Source organism: Trichosurus vulpecula, chromosome 4 (genome assembly GCF_011100635.1).
Source record: "Trichosurus vulpecula isolate mTriVul1 chromosome 4, mTriVul1.pri, whole genome shotgun sequence".
Classification (NCBI taxonomy): domain Eukaryota; kingdom Metazoa; phylum Chordata; class Mammalia; order Diprotodontia; family Phalangeridae; genus Trichosurus; species Trichosurus vulpecula.
Window position 1 is genome coordinate 163,668,902 of NC_050576.1, and position 23,502 is coordinate 163,692,403.

Consider the following 23,502-nt stretch of genomic DNA (forward strand, 5'->3'; position numbering starts at 1 on the left):
GAAAGTTAGGTTCAAATGCTAGTATTTGCTGTCTTTGCGACCATGGATAAGTCCCACCTTCTCCGAGTTTGTTCCCCCGTTCCTAACAATGAGAAGGTCTTCAGGGAAAGTCGAGTATCCTCAAGGGGCGTGCTTGGTCGGGTATGGAGGGTACAGCTGCTGCTGAGATCCTTCCCAACTTTGATATTGAAGCATTAGCTTAGGGAGGCTTTCTGGAAGAAGGGAAAGTGGAACAGGATTAGCAAGAAAGAAGGGTAAGAATGGGGTTTGGCCTTTCGATCCTGGGATCTGAGAACCAGATTTGGCCCCTACGTTTATCCAGAAGCTTTTATTAATTACTTCCTTGTGCATGGTGTTGTATCAAGCATCAAACAAAAGAAACTAAACAGACCTGGTCTTTATCCTTTGGGAGGCTGCCGATACACTCACCCAAATATAAGAAAATGAGAATCACGGTATTTTAGGATTGGAAGGGAGCCCAGAGGCCAACCTCTAACTCAACATGAATCTTGTGTGCCAAATTCCCAACAAGCCCTCATCCAGGGTCACTCCAAAGACTTCCTATGGGAGGGAATTCATTACTTCTGGAGGCAGCCTGGTCCACTGCTGGATAGCTCTAAGTGTTAGGAAGTTTTTCTTCATACCTAGACCCTGTGTAACTTATACCCATTGCTTCTAAATCTGTAAATCTGTCCTCTAGTACTGAGCAGAATGAGTCTAACCTTTCTGCAAGACAGCCCTTCAAATGGAGCTATTTATGATGTCCCCTTCTCCCCACCATGCCACCTCCACCATATATTTTATGCAGACAAATATGACCATGTCTTTCGCTCATTCCTCGTATACCATGGCCTCCAAACATCCTGATTGTTGTACTCTGAACATACTCCATTTTAAGGAAATCACTTTGGTGGCTGAATGAAGGATGGATTGGGGCGTGAGGAAGTGATAACCTGCTCTAGAGGACTGGCAATGTCAGAGGAGAGAGGAATCATATTGCAGAGATGTTGCAAAGGTGAAATCAATAGGCCTTGGAAACAGCTTGGGTATGGGGCAGGGAGGGGAAGGTGAGAGACCATGAGGAATCCACTATGACTTCCGGGTTTTGAGCCGGAGGGACTGAGAGGATGGTCTTGCCTTTTACAGTCATAGGGAAGGGAGCAGGTCGGGGAGGGCTTGGGGGAAAGATAATGTGTTCTGTTTTGGACATAATGAGTTTAAGATGTCTACTGAACATCTAGTTGAAAATGTCTGAAAGCCAGTGGGAGATATGAGGTTGGAAGTCAGCAGAAAGATTGGAGTAGGAAAGGTAGATTTGAGAATCAACAACATAGAGATGGTAATTAAATACATGGGAGTTGACAAGATCACCTAGTAGAGTAGTATAGAGAAGAGGGACCATGACAGTGCCCTGAGAGACACCTATGGTTACAAGGTGTGATCTGGAGGAGGATGCAGCAAAGGAGACAGAGAAGGAGCAGTCAGATGTGTAGAAGGAAAACTGGGGGGGGGGGAGGATGTACCAAAATTCTAGAAAGAAGAGAGTATCGAGGAGAGAGTGACTAACACTGCCAAAGGGTGAAGAGGGGTCAGGGAGAATGAGGGTTGAGAAAAGGCCATTGGATTTGGCAACTAAGAGATTGTTAGTAACTTTGGAAGGAGTAGTTTCGGTGGCATGATATCCAAAGCTGAATTTTTAGGGGTTAAGAAGAAAGTGAGAAGAAAGAAAGTGGAGGCACCTGTTGTAAAGGACCTTTTTGAGGAATTTGGCTACAAAGGACAGAAGAGATGTAGGCTGATAGTGTGGATGAAAGGGTCAAGTGAGGGTTTTTTCAGGATGGGGGAGAAATGGGCATGTTTATAGGCAACAGAGAATGAGTTAATAGAGAGGGAGAAATTGAAAATAAGTGAAAGAGTTGGGAGGACGTAGAGCCCTGGAGGAGGAAGAGGGATGGAATGAGATCACTTGAACAAGTGGCTGGGGGTTAGCCTAGGTAAGGAGTAAGACCACTTCATCATGTGGGGCCAGGGTGAAAAGGCGATAGTGGCAGAAGATATCTAAGTGATAGGAGATGAGGAAGAGGGGAGACAGGAAGGCAAGGTTCTCAGCTGAGACAGAAGGGAGAGAGGGGAGTCCTGGAAGGTTTGAGGAGAGATGAAAAGGTTGGGAAGCGCCCCTGTGGAGAGTGGGATGGTGAGATGGATAAAGAGGTATAGTAGTAGAATTGCCTAGCAGCAGTGAGAGCACAGTTGAGATTATGTAACAAAGGAGAGCAATCATGTGAGCTACAGATGTTTACCGATCTATCATAAGGAATTATTGGCTCTCCCCCACAGGAAGCTAGGAGCTTTAGAAAGCATTCTGAATACCAGAGGAGAAACAAGTGAACAAAATCTGGGGACATTGGGATATTTTAGATCCAAGGGGCATAAAGAAGTGGTGGGGGCTACGAGGGTCAAGTTGGTCAGATACTCTTAAAGCTTCAATAAATCAGCGAACAAGCATCTATTAAGACAATTTCCAGACACTGTGCTAGGCACTGTGATATGAAACAAAACTGAAACAGTCCTGTCCTTGTCCTCAAGGAATAAATAAATGAACAAAAATCACTTATTAAGCCCTTACTACATGTCAGCTGGGGATACAAGTAGAAAAGCCAAACAACCCCTCCCCTCAAGAAGTTTACACTCTAATAGCACAGAGGAGACAACACCTAGAGAGGAATGGTGGCTAGGAAGAGAGACTCACGGTCTGAGAGGTGTATGGAACAACAGCACAGTCAACTGACTCATCATTTCCAGAGGTAATGGGAGGTTGGTGGGGGTTAATAAGCAAGCAGGGGCTGGAAGGAAAATGGCAGGGTGAAGTGAGAGCCAAGTGGCTTAGCTCCTGCCAGGCAGTCTGGTACGAAAGTTGGACCAGCAGCAGCAGTAGCATAGCAGAGCTTACAGTCTATCAGGAGAGGTGTGGTATACACACACATGTGTATATACACATATGTCCATATGAGTGTATATGTATGTGCATGAATTTTATGTGTGTATGTGTATACATATGTATGTCTCCACAAGACCATCCAGTTTATTAAAATTTTGATTCATCAGAAACTGTGTGTTGCAAAGTATCTCTGGAAAGATATACACATTAAAATGAGGAGATTACACTTCAAGGAGAAACTTGGGGGTCTTCAAAAGCACTGCACAATTTCCCAAATGCAATCCAGCCCTTTCTCTTTTTCCTCTACAATTGTCCATCTACATCGTACGCCAAGATACCAGTCATGTGGACGGTCCATCCAAATGCATGTGATAATCTGGGCAATAGGCATCCTTCATCTAAGAGGGTCAGAAGCAAAGAGAAATTCATTTGTTTTTGGAGGTGGAAAAAAAATCAAGTTTTATATTGTATTTCAGTAACTACAAACCAATTCTCTTTCCAGTCAGTCAGCGATCAGAGAATCTAGGCTCTTGTCAAATGTGGGCATAGGAACTTTGAATGTATATAGTATGCTCAGGAAGAACCTACCTAGTATGCTTCCCTGAATCCCTGAGTGTCTCTTTAACAAGGTTAAATGTTGATGAAGTGTGTACTCTTGCCCTGAGTATTTGCCTTTCCCTCTTTTAATAGCCCAAGAAGGATGATCTGTTGTACACCTGGGCTACACCCTTGCACTTGATCACTTAAAGGGAAACTGGAGCCAGGTGGAGAAATTAGAACTGAGGCCATAGAGAAAAAGGCAGCAATGGAGAAGAGAAAAGGAGGCAAAGAGGAGGGGCTACACTCTGGACCCCCCTCTGGAGAGGAAGGTCGAATATTTGCGAGGGCTCTCTAGGGAATCCCACAGTCTTTAGAGAGCAGCGTGGTGGAGTTTTTAGACCAAGGAGCAGCGAGGAACATAGAGGAAGGAGGCTGGATTCTGACCTTGCACTGAGTTATGTGGACAATGCACGTCTGCAGAAATTCCAAGTACTTGTCCCTTCTTTGGGTGATTGGGACAGAGGGAATTCAATCCTAATCTGGTCTTCTAAATCTAGAGGACTATATTGGCCCCTGGGGGGAAAGGAGACCTATAAAAGAGGGAAGGAGAGTTGTTTTGACTTTATGAGTTTGGTGCAATTCCTTTGCCATCTTTTTATTGGGTTAAACAAAATTTGTGTTGTATTTGAACTTTTATTAGCCTGTCATGTGAATGCTGAGGGCTCTTCCCCGTTTCCAAATGGATCTAGATATGCTAAATATTCCCAAGAAGACTGGTGAGAAGGAAAAGGGAAGTGAATTTATCGTGCCTACTATGTGCCAGGCACCATGCTAAGTGTTTTAAAAATATTATTTCATTTGACACTCACAACAACCCTGGGAGGAAGGTGCCATTATTATCTCATTTTACATTTGTGGAAATTGAGGAAGACAAATGACTTGCCCAGGGTCACACAGTTAGTGTCTGCGACAGCATTTGATTTCATCTCCCTGAGGGAGATCTGGATCCCTCGGATCCAGAGCTGAGGAAATGAGCCCCTATCCCGCAAATCTCAGTGAAAAGACCCCAATGTTAAGCCTAATCTGTAAAAACCCTAAATTTTGGGTTTGGGTCATAAATTATATGAGGAATGGAGTTAACTCATGCAGCAGAAACACCAGAATCTTTGTTTGGATTACGAATCTAACATCTAAGTACGTGAACTGGGATCTAAACGTAGGGAAAGCAAGGTACTCTTAATAAACAACCCCTGCATTCCTCCCCACCAGCCCAAAAAAAGACGCTCCCAGCCGGAAAACCGAACAGCGGCTACGCGCCAGGGATCTCTATACGTGAAAGTCGACCCAGCTGAGAACTGCAATTCCCAGAAGGCAGTGCCCCCCATACATCCGGAGAGAACTACAATTACCATAATGCCACGCGCGAGAGCTAGGGATAGGCCTGTAGACAGGGCTGGGTGGTGGGGGAGGAAATAACCCCTGCCTTTGCTGGCACCGCCCACTGCCAGGACTCATCTTTTCAGTCTCTGGGGCTGGGGAGTGAGCGGAAAGGGGAGTGTCCCAGAGTCTCTCGCGCGACAACATGGCGGTGCCGGGAGCGGAAGGCTGAATGAGCGTCTGTCTCGTTCCTGAGGCGCGTCTGCTCAGCGGGATTTTCCTCCCTAAGCCCTCCCATACGGGGCCGAGCGGCCGCGACAGACACGCCCCCATTGCGATCGCGCCTGCGGTCGCGACAGTACCCCCTTCCTTTCTCCCCCCCCCACCTCCCGTCCTTTCGCGGGGACTGCTGGGAGTGCTGCGGGGGCGAGTCTCAGTCCAGCGGCGGAGGGGCTGGGCTGAGGTGGGCGAGCGCCTCCCGCCTGTCGGTCCGGCCCCAGACGCCTTTGTCTCGGCAGGTGCGGCGCCATGCGGCCATTGCTCCCGACTCATCGTGAGCCGTATTGGATCGATGTCCCCGACACGCCGCCCTGCCACCCGCGGGGCCTCCTCGTCTTCTTCGGCTGGGTGCTCTTCCTCTTCTTCTTGGAGCTTGGGTGAGCGGGAGGGGGAGGGGACCCTGGCGCGCGCCCCCGGGGTCAGTGTCAGGTCCCTGGGCTGGTGAGCACCGCGGCTCGGGCGTCTGCTCCCTAACCCGCGCCCTCCTCTCTCCGCAGCCTGACCGAGGCCGCCGCCAGGGAGAAGCAGTCGGGTAGGTGGCCAGGGGTACCGAGGTTGCCCGTGCCGGCCCTCCCTCGGCAGGATGGGAGAAAATGGGGTGGGGGAGCAGGAGGTGGAGGGCGCCCCCAGCAAGGGATGGAGAGGATGGCACGTCTTAATGAGGAGGGAACCCGGGGGTGGGAGGGAGCAGAACCAGCATCAGATGGGCGTTTTTGTCACGATCACGCAGGAGGGTGGTCCTCCATCCCACGGACAGTGAAGTCATCTGGGCATGGGTGCTTGGCTTTTGTCTCACTTTCCAGCAAGCACCTTGGTGTCCATGCCGTGCTGGTTGGTGGAGGACTTTGTGGTGGCTGAGGAGTGTGCCCCTTGCACTACCTTCCAGGCTGTGAGTGTACTGCACCGTTTATCTACATTCACTCTTCTCTCTTCCTCCCCCTTCCCCCTCTCTCTTTTGGTGGAAAAGCCAATCTTTCCCTCTCATTCTTGCGTATCTCCGAGCCATAGATCTCAGCAGCTGTCCCAAAGCCTTATTGGCCCTTTCCTAGTCACATCCTAATTATTCCCTCTACTCCCCATTCCTCCTCCACAGAAGACCACTCCTGAGTGTGGTACCACTGGCTTTGTGGAGAAAATCAGTTGTTCCTCCTCCAAGAGAGATGAGTTTAAAAGGTCAGTCTCCCCTTACCTCCCCTCTGCCAAGGCCAGACACTCCATTGTAGCTGATTTGACAGATTGCTCCTCCTCTCCCTGTTCTTCCCCTCCCTCCCTCCCTCCCCACCTTTCTCTTTAAATGGGTTTATTGGGATGGGGGTTAAACTGAGAGGGGTTTAATCAAATTTTGATGTTTGCACTACTGGCTGTGATAGATTGTTTCCCTGCTGTCTCAGCTGCCGCTCAGCAATGATGGAGCGACACCTGTTTTGGAAGTTTGAGGGGGCTGTGGTGGGAGTGGCTGCAGTCTTTGCCTGCCTTGTGATCCTTCGTCAGAGATCACTGGACCGAAAGGCCCTGGAAAAGGTCCGAAAACAGATTGAGTCCATATAAGCTCCTGGCCCCTGATATCCCAGCATCCAAGCCTTTTGCCCCAAGAGGGCCTGGTGGAGAAGGGTAACAGCTGGCCTGATGGGGAGAAGGTTGTATGGGGTGACCCTGGCCCCTGGAACCCTATTCTTTCATCTTCTTCCCTTTGCCCTTCACCTTTTGTCTCCTTGATAATGAAAGAATAAAATAAAAACAACCCCACAACTAATGATAGTTTTATTTGTTTGGGGGGAGGGGGGTGAGAACAAAACAATAGATTGTGGGAAGCAGCCATGTCCTCAGTCTCCTCAACTTTGTTTCCTTTCTCCCGCTACAGTGTATGAGGCTTAAGTGAGTCTGTCTGAGTATACACTACTAGGAGATCCATGAAACCAAATGGAGGTTAAGTTTATACACCAGATAGAAGTTATAAGTTTATTTTAAAGCAACATCCCTCTTCTCTCCCTGCCCCCAAATTGCTCCACTTACAGGAGCTCAAACTCTTCACCTTATTTTATGTTACTTACATTGGGAGAATAAGTTGCTGGCCCCGTTAGGGAACTAGGGAAGGGTACTACCTCAGTTTCTCTAAAGTAACATCCTATTCCAGTCTGCTGCCATAGGGTGTGAAGACTGGTGAGGTGGGGGAGTGGTCAGGGGTATCTCAATCCCAGGAGTTGAATGATTTTTGTGGTGGCCTCCCAGGCCCTTCACCCTTTTTCCAAATCTGCCTTACATCTCATCAGCATGCTGCACAGGTCTGCCCTTCTCCCTGTGGCCTGGCTGCTTCCCACCCTCCTTCAGCACTGCCTCTGAGGAACCATTGACATCCCTGTCTCCAGACTGTGATACCAGGGTTCTCAGGCTGTCAGGCACATCCCTGTGAGTCAAGATGTTTCTGGAGATAACTGAAGAGTGAAGGAAAAGGTTTAGGGTGAGAATTTTCCTGGGCTCTAGCCTGTTGCCCTTTGCTTGGCAAAGATGACCTTTCATCACCCACACTGATAGTTGCCACAACATCTCACCTCCACTAGGCTTGTAAGTGTCAGGCCCAGTTGGCTGTTCCCTGGGAAAGGGGCTGAAGCTGGGAAGGATGATGAGGATTAAGGAGAACATGAGGATCTAGAAAAAGGAGAGAAATTTGGTAAGCAGAAATCTAGTGTCAAAATGAGGGAAGGAGAGGGGATGACAAATTTAGATGGGGGTGGGGGAGGGACCATTACCAGGACACAGGTGCTGGTCTGGGCTGCCTTGTTAGAGGTCTGAGCAATTAGTGCCTGGAGTTGTTGAAGTTGGGCCACTAAGGAGCTAGTACGGGAGGGAAAAAGAGATTTTGTGTTTCTGGTCTTCTGACCACAGCAGAAATCACCTGTGTGTCCCCTCCACCACCTCTGTTCCACTCACACATTGTGTCTCTCCAGCTCCTGCAGCTTCTTCTGTAGCTGCTGATTCTGCACAGAACAGGCAGCCACCCTGGGGTGAGGGGGAAAGAGACTTAGGTCTGGGGATCACATGGTACCCAAACCAGGTGAGCAAGTCAGTGTGCTTATGTTTACCTACATAATCAGCAAAGCACTTCTGTTCCTTCCACTTGCTAGGCATTAAAGATAAAGAGACAAAATGGAAACAGTCCCTTCCCTCACACTTACATTCTATCGGGAGAGAAAAGATCTTACGTTAATACAAAATAAGTATCAGGTGTTTTTGGAAGGGAGCACACCAGTTGCTGGGGGAGCAGGAAGGACCGTGGAAGGCAGTGCTTGAGCAGAGTCTTAAAGGAAAGTAGGAATTCTAAGAGGCTGAGGTGAGGAGGAGAAAGCAATGTATTCTACGTATAGCAGCCCCAGTCTCTGCTGAGTCCCTCTCCTGTATCACCAAATGCCTACTGGACCTTTCAAAGTAAGTGTCCCATAGATATCTCAAACTCAGTTGGTCCAAAACAACTTTTTTTCCCAAACCCTCTCTCCTAAACTTCCCTATTTTTGTCAGATTCACCAATATTCTTTCAAAGTAACTTTGTCTGGGTCAAATAACACCGTATAAGAATGAAGGCTAATTTGTCCTGCTTCGTGTAGGAAGGGGAATAATATAGCATGAGGTAGAAAAGATAAGCTGGGACCAGGTTATGAAAGGCTGTAAATGCCAGAAGAGTGTTTTCAATCCTAGGGGGCCATTATGGGGGGCCAGTCACTTTCAGCTGTGTGGAGAATAGATGGAATTGAGGAGAGACTTGAGGCAGGGACACCAATTAGGAGGCTATTACAACCTCCAGGTAAGATGTGAAGGCCTGGCATAGAGTGATGGCTGTGTGGGTAGGGAGAAGAGGCTGGATGAGAAAGATGTCAAAACAAGGTCTGGCAACTGATTAGATACAGAAGAGGGAAAAGAGTGAGGAGCCACCCAGGAGAATAAAAGAATGGTTGTGACTTTGGCAGAAATAGGAAAGTTTGGAAGAGGGGTTGGTTTGGGGGAGAAAGCTGAAGAGTTCTATTTTAGGTGTACTGAGTTTGAAATGTTTGTGAGAGCTCAAGAGAGTGGTACTGAATGCATAGATCAAGAAGTCATCTGCATAGAGATGATAAACCCATGAGTGATAGTCACCAAGTGAGGGAAATTCTGGGGCTTGGGGCATTGTCTTGGGATACACTCAAAATTAGGGGACTCGATATGGATGATAAACCAGCCAAGGGGACTGAGAAGCAATCAGGAGGAGGAGGAAGTATATGGAAATCAGAGACGATGGTGGCCATTGCTATCAAATGCTAGAGAGAAGAGATGTTCAGATCTGGCAAATGAAAGATGATTGGTAACTGAAGAGAACAAAGTATGACTTTGCTGCCCATGTGATCTGTACCTTGGCATGGATTGGGGAAGAGGCTAAGGGCTCACATTGGGGTACGATGAAGTACATACCTAGTCTCCAGACCATCTATGTATTCTTTCTTGCGTCTCCGGCTATCCTGAGCAGACTGCTTGTTTCTGATTTTCCTCCGCACCTTCTTAAGGACTCTTTCCTCTGCCTGGGGACCCAGAAGAACAGTGCTTAGTGCTGAGCTCTTAGCTCCACAGTTTTTAGTGAAATATCTGGTATAGAGCAGTAGGCCAGTAACGATTGACTTGATGTTTAAGTTGAACCCTTCCCATTTCCCCACTGTTTCCTGAGGTCCTGGCTCCTCAGGGGACATGAGGACCTATTAGTATGTTCAAAGAAGGGCTTACCTTGGTGAGGGGTAGGTGGTAGGGGAGAGATACCCCTTCTTGTCCCAATAGCCGCTTCTCCTCATCTGTCAGGAACAATGCTGGGCAGTGCAGCTAGTGGGCAACAGAGAAGAGAGGGAGAAGATGGGAAGGAGAATTCCTGCCTGTTAGCATGCAGACCTTTTTACTTGCCCTTTCCCATCTGGAAATTCCAAGGAAAACAGAGAATTCAGAGTTCAGTGTATGGGGTTTGGAACAACATGGAACAGGAACTGAGGCCTTTCTTTTTGCCATTCCATTCATGTTAAAAACAAATATTTCAAGTCCTGGGAATTCCCAGTGGACAGTTCCCAAGACATCATTCCAACAGTTACTCTAGATACTGGGAGAAGACAGACCTGAAAGGGGCAGAGCTACTGAAATTATAGGGAAAGGGCATCACAAATTGATAATGATTGAGACAGACCCCAGGAGCATTCCCCTTCTCCCATGAGAAAGCATGGCACCTCTTTTAGGGAACTCTCAATCCAGAGGCCTTGAACTTGCTGTTAGGAGAGAACTGGGTTTGAAATCTTGGTTCTGGTTTATTAACTGTATGACTCTGGACAAGTTCCTTAACTTTTCTGATATTTAGTTTTCTCATTAACAAATGGGGACATTTACCTTATTTTTCATCATAGTACTGGGACAGACAGACTTATGGATGGTGACAGCTTCCAGGCAGTGAGGGATGAAGGGTTCTGAGCCCAGGAAAGCTGTATGGTTCTGGTTTCCAGCTGAAGCTATTCCTGGGGCAGAGGCCTCCCTGCCAACTGGGATTTCTAGCAAGGACTTTATACCACATCTCATGTGAAAAGACTCTGGAGAAGGTATTAAGGGGATGATGTCTTTTCGCCCAAGGGCTTCAGCAGTTATAGGCTGTGGAGGGAGGGCTCTGAGCAGAGGAGAAGCCTGAATGCCTCAGTTCTCCCCAAGAAACCCCTTGATGGCACCTTCCTGTCCGTGCTGGCATTTTTTCGTCTCCCATTTATCCTGAGATTTGCCTTGGTCCCATTTTGGGGCTGTAGCTTAGAATAAAGGTCATCATCAGCAACACCAACCAACATTTAAAGGGCACTTTAAGATTTGAAAGCATTTCATGTACATTTTCTCATTCACAACACCCTAAGGTAAGTGTTCTTAATTATCCTCATTTTACAGATGAGGAAACTGAGGCTTAGAAGGGTCAAGTGACTTTTCCAAGGTCTCCCAACAAGTGTCAGGATTTGAAGCCAGCTCTTCCTAAATCCAAGACCAGCCCTCTGTCTACAATACTAGAGATTTCTCAGATGCTCTTAAAATTTACAGAAGCACTCTCCTTGGAGAAGCACTGTGAAGTAAATAAGGGAAATATCCCCAATTTATTGATGAGAATCATACAGTTAATAAGTCAAAATCAGGATTCAAACCCAGTTTTCTCTTGCCTGCAAGTTCAAGGCCCTTGACAATTAATACCTTCAATTTGGAGTTCCCTAAAGCAGGCACCATGTCTTCTCAGTGGGGAGGTGGTGTGCTCCTGGAGACTCCCAGGACAGTCAATAACCTGTTCACTATAGACTCTCCTTGGAACCTTGGGCAAGTCACTTAAACCTCTTTCTTATCTGTAAAATTAGAGATAATTGTATTTGCTCTGCTCATCTCATAGTACTCTTGTAGAACTCAAACATTACTCATGTTAAGCCTTTTGTAACTTAGAAAGTACTGTCTGTTTATGAAATGTCATTACTGGCCCTATTCCACATGTGGCTCCCAGAGGAACAACTGGACATTGCCCTCCTTGCCTGGGAATTGCTTTTCTATGTCAGGGAAAGGAAAGAGGCCTGAGCTTTTGTACGACTCCTAAGTCGGCCTGTCCTTTGGGACGGCAGGAGGATTCTGTGGTGTCTACCTGAGGAAGCATTATCATGACTCTCTCCTTGCCTTCCCTGACCCCAATTATGCTGGATCAGTTCCTTGCACAGGTCTGTCTTGTTCTGGCAAGCATGATAGGTTTTCCTGAGCTGACTGGGTAGCAGTTGTATCTTAACCTATATCTCACCCCAGTCTCTTTCTTGTCTTAAGTCAATTATTTCCACTATCTTGCTATTTTTGCAGGCAGAGTTGGTCCTTGGTGCACATCCTGAACCTCATTTGTGTACCCATTATACCTGTCATCTACCTCCCCTGTCTCTTTTTGCAGGTACCCAGTGTTTGAACTCTGTATTTGGTATAGGGAGAGAAAAGGAAAGCAGCCAAAAGGACTCACCAGTGTCTCAGGAGGCACCAGGACTCCTGTACCTACTCTGGACTCTGGGTGGGCAGGAGGACCAGCTGGAGGCTCACTGATGATGCAGGCATCAGGGATCAGCAGTGGGGGGCTCCACTGACCTGGGCAGATGGACAAATAGAAGGCTAGGAGATCAGAATTGGCCTGGGGGGAAGGAGGGGGTCTGGAAGCAGACCAAGTGAACTGCCAGAATTACAGATGGGAACTGGAGACAGTACAAAGTCAGCACTGATCTGAGATGGAGAGGGAGGACCCAAGCTGGAGACCTAGAAATCAATGTTGCACCTCCACCCACCAATTAATTAATCAGCAAGTATTTATCAAGTGCCTTCTTTGCATCAGACACTGGAAGGTTCTAGGGATAAAAACAGAAAGAATGAAACAATATCTCTCTTCAAAGAGCTTACAGTCTGATGGGAAGCCCAATGTATGTATACATGAATATATGGCTATGCAGTAAGTACAATGTAGCTAAATATTAAGTTATTAAGCAGGGAAAGAGTAGTCATTGAGGAGATGTAGGAAAAGCTTCTTCATAGGAAGTGTTGCTTGAGCGTCACCTTGAAGAAAGAATTCTATGAGGTGGAAGAGAGGAAGGAATGCATTCCAAGGCATGAGATGGTCAGTATAAAGATACTGAGATGACAGATGGAGTTTGCATTGTACAGAACAGAGGGTTAAGGTTAGGGTTTGACTGGCAGGAAGGGAAGAGACACTGACCTAGCTGGATAGAGATGAGCCCAGAGCTGGTGGGGCCATTTTCTCCTTGCAGCCCTTCTAGGGCCCCAGTCTCATAGACAACCTCATAGAAGGCAGGAGGACTGAGAGCCATGGGGGCTGGGGGGCTGTCTGGATGACCAGGCTCCTCAGAGATATCGCTGTCACTTCCTGGAGAAACTCTGGACTGATAGACCTCATTGGGGTCAATGAGTAGGTTCAAGAAATCGTCAGGCTCACTCTCCTGCAGGCCCTGGGACAATGAAGGGGAGGCATGTGTATGTAGAAACGGGAAATCTTTCCAAAGTCTGCCCAGGATACCTAATGCTACAGTTTCAGCTGCTTTCTTCTGTGGAGGTGGGAAGCAATAGGACATTTCATCCCCAATCTAGGGAACCTACCTACAGGCCATTTTTGAGCCTGGAGCTCCATTATTCCTTATTTGGCCTTCTTTTTGGGCTGCACCACCCACCCCCATTTTCTGCTCCCCTTCCCACACTACTGCCCAGCCTTCACACTCACACAGCTGCTGCTCCCACCGGGTTCCCAGCCTTCCAGCCCTGGATCTTGCTGTCCAGTTCGCTCTGGCTCTTGGAATGAGGAGGGGCCTGCCAGCTCTGGGAAGGCCCACACGGTTATGTCTTCTGAAGGTTCCAACAAGATATCCAGCAGTTCTGGGTCACCAAGTTCCATATTTTTCATGGGGGGGGGGCGCAGTAGGAGGGAGGGTGAGAATCCTTCTTTTCCCTCAACCCCAGCTCTAGGTGATTTCTCCCCCTTCCCCTTCCCCTTCCCCTTCCCTGTTCACTTCCCTCGCCTTGTTTGCCAATTGGGTGAAGCTGGACCCCTGCGCACTATTCTGCCCTGCTTTCTGGCAGGCCCCAAACACTACCAAACACTACACCTTTTCTTTCATCCAGGATCTCACATCCCGGACCTGCCAACACCCAGCCCCGCCCCCTTCAGGAGCTTTGGTAAGGGGGTGGTGGCTAGCAAAGAGATTCTCAGGATTGGGACCCCACGTTCTGAGAAGGGTTATGCACACATATCTTTTATGCCTCGGATTCCTCTTCTGCCTCACAATCAGGCCTAGCAGACTAGGCGGTACAATTGTTTTCTTGAGTGGGGGGCTCTCCTGATCCCAGGGGCAGGGAATTCCTTCCCCACCACCGGGAGGGCAGAGTAGGCTTCAGTATCCCTAGGTACTGGGATCATAGTCCTGATAAGAGGGGTCCGCAGAGTTGGTTGAAACGGGCTTCAAAGTCTGTAGGCTTCAGGGTACCCCTCACCCTTTCGGCCCTTGCTTTACACTTTCTAGAGATTCTGCTGTTTCAAACAAACAACAAAATAAAAACCCTAGGATTTTGAGGGACATCTTTTCCAGCCAATCGTGTTGCCCCACACTTACTTTTACTCACTTTGGTCTCTTCTGGGGGTGACAATAGGTGAACAGCCACGCCCCCAGTTGGGTTTAATAGGCTTCTGGAGGGAGAACTCGGACTGATGAGGCGGCAACACTTATTTGTCAGGAAGGAACTGGGTCCCTCGGCTGGAGAGGAGGCGGGGCCGGAGAAGTTGGAATGAAGCCGAGGAAAAGTTCGTGGCTGGGAGGAGAGAAGGAAGGAGAAGAGTCTCCCACGTGACCTAGTTTCAGTTATCACTGGGGCAGAGAACTAACTTTTGTCTTTAGCCTCGGGACACGCTTGCAATAATCAGGCAGAAAGCCACATGCTAACTGGCTGGCTCCTCCTCCTGTGGCGTCAGTGAGTTTTATGCGGCTTGATGAACAGCAGCCTTGAAGATAAACTCGGTTACTGAGACTAACCGAGGGGAACAGAGGTCTGGGACATCCGAAATGGTAAAGAACTCATTTGGAAATGGTTTGACGAACATATTTCAGTCTCCGCTTTTTATCATGGGCGTTTCGTATGTGGCGGAATTCACTGCGAGTATAATAATGGATATTTGCTGAATAAACATGTAAGCCAACCGCTTCCCTGAAAGAGCCTGTGCAAACCCCGAGCCAAACAGTAGCCCGGGTGCTCCGGATCCGTAAGGGTCGGTGAAAAGTGGGTGGTGAGTTGGATAAGAGGTAAGGCCTCAGAGGAATTGTTTGCTTGGGAGGGGGCAAAAGGGGGGGCGGGGTCTGGATCTTAAACTCTTGGCGATTTGCATTCTGAAAGACTTGGCTAGGGAAGCCTTTGGATTTTCCCTTCCTCGTGTATTGTTCACCTTTAATACTGCAAATCAAGATTTCTCAGAGGATTTCTCAGATTAATGCAAAGCAACAGGCAGAGCTGCCGTTCCTGAAACCATCCCTGGAGCCCTGGATGTGGTTAAATGTTTCAGTTTCAAAAGGCTTCACTTTTGGTAATGTGTAACTTCACGTAATAAGTATTTTGTGGCCCATATCCCCAGTTTCACTCCCACTGATGAGGTGGGTCCGAAGAGCTTGGCCACATATCCCCTCCCTCGGGGGTACTACTGAGGAGTCAAGGGTGATTCTCTAAAGCCATGAGCTTAAGCCCCAGCGGTGTGTCCCCATTCCAGATGATCAATTGAGAAAGAGATATTTACCAAGGCATTACCTTACATTAGTACAAAACAGATTCCAGAAGTCTATCACCTTACCACAAAAACATACAAGAGTCCATGGGATATTGAACTCAAGCTTAGAGAACATTTGGCAAAAGGTCATTCACAGCTGATTGCTGAAGTCCTTCCTATTTCTGGGATGCCAAAGCCTAGTCTTCTCCCCTTCCCTCCTCACCAACCTCAGTTCTTTCTCAGGGCTGTGCCAGAGAGACAAGAGTCGGCTCCAGCCTCTGGAATTACCTCCTTCTCCACATGGTTCCTTTAAAAAGGATGTCTAGAGCAGGCTTCTCACCTGGGGTTTGGGAACTTTGATTTTAAAAATTTTACAATGATTTCAATATAATTAGTTTACTTTATAATCCTACATATTCTACCATATTTTAAAACTTTATTCTGATTCGTCCATAGGCTTCACCAGACTGTCAAAAGAGTCCATACATAGGAATGTTGGTAAATGTTTTAACAACCCGGCTCTCCAAGCCCAGATTTGTAGCTCTCGCTGATTCCTGAGGTGTAAATGATCATGCTAAAAATTTAGCCGTGTGCCCCTGGGGGCTACTTAGGCAGGCTCAGGGCACACTTCTGCCACCGTGCCACACTAATGATTAAGGATCCCTGCCCTAGGGTCCGGCCAGTCCGGAGCAGATTCTCCAGCCTATTTAGAGCAAGTTATCACTTACGTTAAGAGGAGTTGAGTAAATAATCACCCCCACCCTTTCAATTGACTAAGGGCCTACTGAGCTAAATTGCTTATTTGTCTGTTTGCTTTTTTAAGGCAATCTGGGGTTAAGTGACTTCCCCAGGATCTTTTACATAGTTGGGGTCTGAGGTCAGATTTGAATTCAAACTGGATTCCTGACTCCAGGGCCAGGGGGGCTCTAATCACCCATCACCTAGCAGCCCCCAACTAAATTACTTGTTAAAGATGGTAATTTGTAAGGGGTAGGGAGGAAGGAAATAGTATAGTGTGGATAATATTTGGGACCTAACTCTCAGAATTTATAATCCAGCTGGGGGAATACAGACAAGCAAAATTCAAAATAACTCCTGAGAGGTGTGAGGTCCGAAGGGGGAAGGATTATTATAGACTTGGGAGGAGGAATAGGAAGAGGTTTTGTGGAGGACTTTAAAAAAAATGTGGAACATTTATACCTCAGGAATGTGCGAAAGCTACAAATTTAAAAATGGGGAAGGCCATCCCATATGTATATAGATAGCTAAAGGAAATGGAAGTCAGGAAAGGGAGGCTGTACCAGAGATGATTGTAAAGTATATGAAATGGGTAACATATTAAGCAAGTAAATAAGCAAAACAAGATAAACTTGTCCCTACTTCCCCGTAATTCTTCAGAGGATAGCTACCCAGTGTTTTATAGACCTTATTATTCTTTGAATGTTTCATTATCATCGTACCACTCAGGCAGACTCATTCTTACAGCATGATCACCCATTTACTTTTCTGATTATAAATGAATGGGGGAAAAAAAGCATTAAGACCTTAGGAAAGTATTACACACGCACGCACGCACGCACATACACACAACTCAAATAGAAACAGGGGCCACTAAACCTAAATAAGGATTTTTGTAGGTTGCATATTGTCTTAGAAAACCACATGTTAACATTATCTATGTTTTATTATATTTTTACTTATATTGTTAAATATTTTCCAATTACATTTTAATCTGGTTGGGGCTGTACTGGGGAGTTTTGTAGGCTGCATCTTTGATATTTCTGGTTTAGGATATGTATATATTACATTATTAGATTAGATAACATATACATGCCAGCCTATATCTCTATTAAATATATATATTATATTATCATGTCTGATGATTTATAGGAAAATTTGGATATATTCTTTGCTTAATTACTTGTTTTGTTGACATGCCCCTCCTTCATAAACCATTCAGGTAGCTAGATGGCACGGTGGATAAGACCAGCTGGATTTAGAGTGGGGGAGACCTGGGTTCAGAGATAGCCTCAGATTCTTAGCTGTGTGACCCATAAGACTTAAGACACTGTAAATCTAAGCTCTATCTTCCTTAGTTTCCTCGTCTGTAAAATGGGGATAATAATAGCACCTACCTCCCAGGGACGCTGTGAGGATCAAATGAGATCTTTGTAAAGCACTGTGCAAATTTTATATAAATGCTATGATTAGTGTTGCCACATCTCTTCTGCAAGTCATCATTGATAACACGATGGGGCCTACTTACTCTCATCATGGCTCTTTCCATTACTCTTTGTCTTACTTGTCATTGCAGTTCTTCAGAAGTTGTGGTGTTCTGTGATTTGTAGCCAGATAGTGTAGCTGGGAGGCCCCTCTTTAAATAAAGGTCTTGGACCTTTCTAGTCCTTTCTAGTCTTGGGCCCTGGAGGCAGTGGCCCTGCCCTCCAGTCATAGGGTCCAGTCAATCTGCAGGACTTTTTTGAAGGGTGTGCTCTGTTTGAGGCATCCTGATATTTTGGATCAGGTGTTCTTCTTGCAGTTACCTGGTTCAAATCAAACTGGATGTCCCATAAACACCTCAAATGTAACATCTCCAAAACAGAACTCATATCCCCTTCCCCTCTTCCAAACTTTCCTATTACTTTCAAAGGAAATCACCATCCTCCTGGTCACTCAGGCTTATAACCTCAGTGTCATCTTCAACTTTGCTGTCATAATCACTCCACAGTATCCAATTCTCTGTGAAAGCTCGTGTCTGCTTCCAGAATATCTCTCATATATTCCCCATCTGTTTACTCACACAGCCACAAATCAATCAGTCAACATTAATTAAGCCCCTACCGTGTTCCAGACACAGTGCTAAGCACTTGGGCTACAAAATAAGGCAAAAGGCAGTCCTCCCCTCTAGGAGTTCACAATCTACTGTTTCTAATAGTCAGTCTAATGTACCACTGATGCAAGCTCTCATCATCTCAAGCCTGGACTGTTATAATAGCCTTCTGATTGATTTTTCCACTCCAATCCATCCTCCATTCAGCTGCTAAAGTAATTTTCTTAGAACAAGGGTGACCACTTCACTCTACTACTCAATAAAGTCTATTAGCTCCCCTTTACCTCTAGAATCAAATATAAAATACTGTCTGGCGTTGAAAGCTTTTCACAACTTGGCCTCTTCCCATTTGTCCAGCCTTATTACACTTTACTCCCCTCCACGTTATTCTGTCGTTCAGTCATGACCCCTTTTGGGGTTTTCTTGGCAAAGATACTAGAGTGGTTTACCATTTCCTTCTCCAGCTCATTTTACAGATGAGGAAACTGTGGCAAACAGGGTTAAGTGACTTGCCCAGGGTCATACAGCTAGTCCAGGCCCAGCACTCTATCCGCTGCCCACATATTCAGTAATACTAGCCTTCTTTCTGCTCCTTGAACAGGACATTTCATCTCCTGACTCCACTTTTTACTGGTTGTCCCCCATGCCTGAAATGCTGTCCCTCTTCAATTCTGCCTTTTGACTTCCTTCCAATCTCAGCTCAAATCTTACTTTCTTTAGTCAAGGTACTTCCTCTTTTTAAGATAAGAATATCTTTCGGTTTTTAACTTTTATGTAAATGCTAGATAGATACTTGATTGTCAAATCTAGTCAAGACATTGACACTTTCTAATTGCATGACCCGGGGCGGGGGAAGAATGATTTAATCTCTTTGTGTCTCAGGCTACTCCTTTAACCAAATCACTTAGGGCTGTGGGAATGCGCGGTTCTGACCGATTCACAAATTCTCGGGTCACTTTTGCAAGCTAGTAAATCTTTCCGAGAAGGGGATTTCCTAATTTAGCTTTGCTTTTCCTCTGTGTCCCAAGACTTCTCGTGGTCATATCATTTGGCTAAAGACTTCCCTTTATTCTGCCGAGACCCAGACGTACCCCAGGACTAGGCCATAAAAAGCACCCACTCCCCAAAGATATCTTCCCACGTGGCGGTAGGAGAATGGGGCTCTTGAATGAATAGCAATCAGGCAGTCCACTCCCAAGCATTTATTAAGCGCTTACTATGTGCCTGGAATTTTGCAGGCAAAAACAGTTCCGTCCTCCAAAAAGAGGTCTTGCGTTGGGGTAGTGGAAGCGCACCTCCTCTTTCAGTAGCCCCTCTTAAAAAAAAGAACCGAAAATTCCTCGGTGCTTCTGATCAGTCAGCGTTGGGAGACGGTGCTGGAAAATCAGCCGGCCCAGGAATCAGGTAAGCTCCCAGGGGTGTTTGGCCTCGGGTCCTCTGGTGGCTCCGCCCCCATTCCCCCTCTCGTCCCCCCGCCTGTTTCTGATTGCTCTAGGGTAATGTAACTCCTGGTCTTGCTCCGCCCCCTCATCGCTGTCATTGGTCAGAGGAAGTCGAGTGCGGGGAAGTGGGGAGGGGGCGGGAATTCCCGGCTGGAGGCCGGAACGGAGCAGATGCAATGTAGCGAGGCCCCTGCGAGGTGAGTGCGGTCTGTCCCAGGCCGAGACCCGGCTCCCTGGAGCCCACTGTCCCGGACTCCTACTGTCCCCAGGGTGGCAGGGACCTCGAGTCTCAACCTCCGATCCTGACTCTCCGCCTCTTCCCCCTCTCCCCGACTCCCCCCACCCCCGCCCCAACCCTGGGTCCCGGGACTAGCGTTTGCGGCCCCAGGCAGCTTCCCCGAGCTTCCAGGCCCCTCCCGTACCCCTGACCCAACCCACTGCTGTCTCCCTGGCAGAGCTCTTGCCCCCTTCCTCCTTCCAGCTCTTGTCACTCCCCAAACACCCCTTTCTCACCCAGACTCCCTAGGATGGGGTAAGGGGATTCGTTGTCCCAGGATTTGGGGTGGGGGAAAGCCTGACGCCCCTAGACTGCTTCTCCCCTACCTCGGGCTGACCGCATTGTAGGACCATTCCCTTCTGTATATGCTCGTTTTCATCCCTTTTATCCTCCAGGTTTTTGGACCCCTCTGTAAAGTGGACATTGGAGGTCGGACTTCTTTTGGGTTATGACCTCCTTGCAGTCTCCCTCTCATTATTTGGAAGCCCCAGGGGAAGGGGGATGGAAGTCCCTAGTGTGATGTTACATGTTTTGATCCTTTCCCCATGCCTCAGTTTACCCCACCCCCTTTGCTGGGCCTCTGCAGAGGTCACGGGAGGAATAAAGTCCTAGGGGAGAGAGGAATGTTCCTGGAAAGGGGTGAGTCAGCTCGGGTGTAGAGGTCAGGAAGTAACTGGGGTGGAGTGGAGGGGCAGCACTCAGCTGACTCTTGCAGCTACCCCCTGTGCCCCTCCCAGTCTCCTTATTTCCACATATCTTTTACCAGGTCAAAGAATTTCACAGGTGTGGACAGGGAACTTAGGCACCCCCTGCCCTCCAAACTACCACCACCATGGTGCCCTGGGAAGAGCCAGAACGGCTGGTGTGGCGCCCAGAAGCTGTGCCTGCAGTGCCTGTGGGGCTGGAGGTAAAGATGGGTGCCCTGGTGGTGCTGCTGGTGCTCACCCTGTTTTGTAGCCTAGTGCCCATCTGCGTGCTTCGACGTCCCAGCGCCAACTTCGAGGCCTCAGGTTGGATAATTTCTCCCTCTTTCCCTCCCATGTCATGGCAACCTCTGGGGTTAGGTTTGAGTGAGGGTGGGTAGATCCCGGGAGCTACAAAAAGAAGGATCTAGGGGAGTTGTGGTAGAAGACTGAGGGCTTGGAGGGCACACAGGGGAAAGGACTGCTCTGGGGTGGCTGTGGGAATCCAAGAATGATCAGAAATAGAAGAGGTTCCTGAGACAGCTACTGGAGGAAGGCTTAAAAACCGATTGTTTCTCTCTGGCCACCCTTGCCCTTCCCATAGCCTCCAGAAAGAAAATCCTGAGCCTGGTGAGCTGCTTCGCAGGTGGTGTTTTTCTGGCTACCTGTCTCTTGGACTTGCTTCCAGACTACCTGGCTGCCATAGATGAGGCCCTGAGTGCTCTCCGAATCACAGTGAGTACCTAGCCCCGGGGGGAAGTGGTGTGGTAGATATGATTCTTGTTGTCTATGTTTTTGACCACATATGAATTGCTCAGGTTTGTGTGATCATGTGTATAACCCTGTCTGTGACTTATAAGACTTTTGTGTATTTGTGTTTAAAATCTTTGTTGTGCATGGCTCCGTAAGTGTAGTGTAGATACAGTCTTCTGTGTATTTCACTCTGACCTCTAAGTCTGTAAAGAGTGCTTAGCAGTCACAGCTTTGGGGCTTTTCTCTTTACCTTTTCTACTACAATGGACAAGACGACAGAATGGGGGTCTGGGGAAGACTAGGAAGAGACCAGAAAGCAACCTCTAACTAGGATGTTGGGGGTGAAGGAAAGGAGCCCAAAACAGAGACAAAACTTAGCTCTGTATCAAGGTGGGCAGGAGAGTGGGCAAATGAAGGTGGAAAGATCATGGTACCCTAGCCTCTTATCTCCTCAGCGCCCTCTCTCCTCTACTTGTCTGTTCTTAGACCTGTGAAGCCTCTTCTTAATGCTTTTCCCCCCTTTCCTTTCCTCCACAGCTTCAGTTCCCACTGCAGGAGTTCATTCTTGCCATGGGTTTTTTTCTGGTTCTGGTGATGGAGCAGATTGTGCTAGCTTACAAAGAGCAATCAGGGCCCCTTCCAAGAGAGGAAACTCGAGCACTCCTGGGCACATCAGGCACTGCACCTTCACACTGGCACGATGGATCCATGGCTGATGGGACTTCTCCTACCCCTTCAGCCTTAAGGGCCTGTGTCCTGGTCTTCTCACTTTCCCTACACTCAGTATTTGAAGGGCTTGCTGTGGGGCTGCAGAGGGAGCGAGGCCGGGCAATGGAGCTGTGTCTGGCGTTGCTCTTGCACAAAGGAGTACTAGCTGTCAGTCTGTCCCTACGGCTACTGCAGAGCCGGCTGCGGGGTGAAGTAGTGGCCATTTGTGGGGTCCTCTTCTCCTGCATGACACCGTTGGGTATTGGGCTGGGGGCTGCACTAGCAGAGTCAGCAGGGCCTCTGCACCAGCTGGCACAATCAGTGCTAGAAGGTATGGCAGCCGGCACCTTCCTCTATATCACTTTCCTGGAGATCTTGCCCCAGGAACTGGCTGCTTCTGAGCAGAGGATCCTCAAGGTCATCTTGCTTCTGGCTGGTTTTGCCCTGCTTACTGGTCTGCTTTTTATTCGTGTTTAAATGACCTCGGAGGTATGGGGGCCTTGGGAGCTGAAAGTGCATATGATGGGGTAGGGGGGTGGTGTGCATTGGTGGGTGTTATAGTAAGGACCCCAGAGAGTGACCATCAGAACACGAGACAAAGGACAAAGATAAAACTCCCCAGCAATGTGGGGGGAGGTGAAGAGGGGAGAAGAAAACTAAAAAAACACTAGACAAGACGAAGGGACTTGTGAACAGGTGGTAGAATACAAGGACTGAGACACTAAGGGTAGGGCCATCAGAGAATGAGGAGTGGAAAAGGAATCTGGAGCCCCTAGGGGTATCGATTTCATCCCATTCCTCTATTCTCCTGGAGAAGCCCCATTTTTCTTCTCCTGGCCCTGCCCCCTTTTCAATGTTCACTTTTTTAAGGGCATGATGGCTGACACATCTACAAGCTAAGTTCCCTGCCCTCAGTTGAACTTCCAATCCTCCTATAAAGTGCCAAATACTCCTCCTCCCCCCTTTTCACAAAGCACATTGGTATTGGGTGTTGCCAGGCAGCTAAATGGGAACTGTGCTGCCTGCTGTTGATTTTCAAACCTTTCACCCTCTCTGGGGCTGGGGGTGAGTATCGAACCTGGTGATCTTGCCCAGGTGCCAAAGGCTGAACTGCCTAAACCTTTTGTACCAGAGAAGCCTTGGAGGCCCGCCTCTCAGGGGTATTTTTGGAGGAGGGTGGGTGGAGGGGAGGGAGGGATGGGGACTGGGAGGGAGAGGGATATGCTCTGTATAATCTATTTTACTAAACTGACGCTTCCGGGATCGGCTTCCCGAATAAAAGGTGTTCTTATATCCCAGTGTTTGTGTCTTCCGTGGTGGGGGAGGGAGGGAGACAGGCCCCAACAGCAGCGAGCGCTGGCAGGGGAAATGCAGAGTCTACGCT

At 47.9% G+C, this 23,502-nt stretch overlaps 3 protein-coding genes across 7 annotated transcripts; 2 read left to right on the forward strand and 1 right to left on the reverse strand.

Annotated features, from left to right (window-relative positions):
* Nucleotides 1-5,027: 5,027 nt before the first annotated feature.
* Nucleotides 5,028-6,883, forward strand: JTB (jumping translocation breakpoint). 2 transcript variants are annotated; one of them, XM_036755996.1, is made up of 5 exons: nt 5,028-5,511; nt 5,632-5,666; nt 5,938-6,023; nt 6,228-6,307; nt 6,505-6,883. In XM_036755996.1, exons 1-5 carry the CDS (start codon nt 5,384-5,386, stop codon nt 6,680-6,682), a joined length of 507 nt encoding a protein of 168 aa, XP_036611891.1. In that variant the 5' UTR covers nt 5,028-5,383; the 3' UTR covers nt 6,683-6,883. The 2 variants fall into 2 exon arrangements, with proteins under 2 accessions (XP_036611891.1, XP_036611892.1); XM_036755997.1 differs by having other exon boundaries at nt 5,032-5,511; nt 6,526-6,883.
* A 35-nt stretch (nt 6,884-6,918) lies between these two features.
* CREB3L4 (cAMP responsive element binding protein 3 like 4) lies at nt 6,919-13,571 on the reverse strand. Its single transcript, XM_036756723.1, has 9 exons — nt 13,401-13,571; nt 12,882-13,131; nt 12,141-12,262; nt 9,878-9,970; nt 9,572-9,678; nt 8,063-8,131; nt 7,882-7,966; nt 7,684-7,780; nt 6,919-7,566 (listed from the first exon to the last, which is right to left on the reverse strand). Exons 1-9 carry the CDS (start codon nt 13,569-13,571, stop codon nt 7,391-7,393), a joined length of 1,170 nt encoding a protein of 389 aa, XP_036612618.1. The 3' UTR covers nt 6,919-7,390.
* Nucleotides 13,572-14,438: 867 nt separating this feature from the next.
* SLC39A1 (solute carrier family 39 member 1) lies at nt 14,439-23,411 on the forward strand. 4 transcript variants are annotated; one of them, XM_036756725.1, is made up of 6 exons: nt 14,439-14,970; nt 18,857-18,980; nt 19,494-19,659; nt 20,741-20,984; nt 21,262-21,392; nt 21,948-23,411. In XM_036756725.1, the coding sequence occupies exons 4-6, from the start codon at nt 20,807-20,809 to the stop codon at nt 22,593-22,595; spliced, it is 957 nt and encodes a 318-aa protein (XP_036612620.1). In that variant the 5' UTR covers nt 14,439-14,970; nt 18,857-18,980; nt 19,494-19,659; nt 20,741-20,806; the 3' UTR covers nt 22,596-23,411. The 4 variants fall into 4 exon arrangements, with proteins under 4 accessions (XP_036612620.1, XP_036612619.1, XP_036612621.1 ...); XM_036756724.1 differs by lacking the exon at nt 18,857-18,980 and having other exon boundaries at nt 14,497-14,970; XM_036756726.1 differs by lacking the exon at nt 18,857-18,980 and having other exon boundaries at nt 14,547-14,736; nt 21,948-23,293.
* Nucleotides 23,412-23,502: the final 91 nt, after the last annotated feature.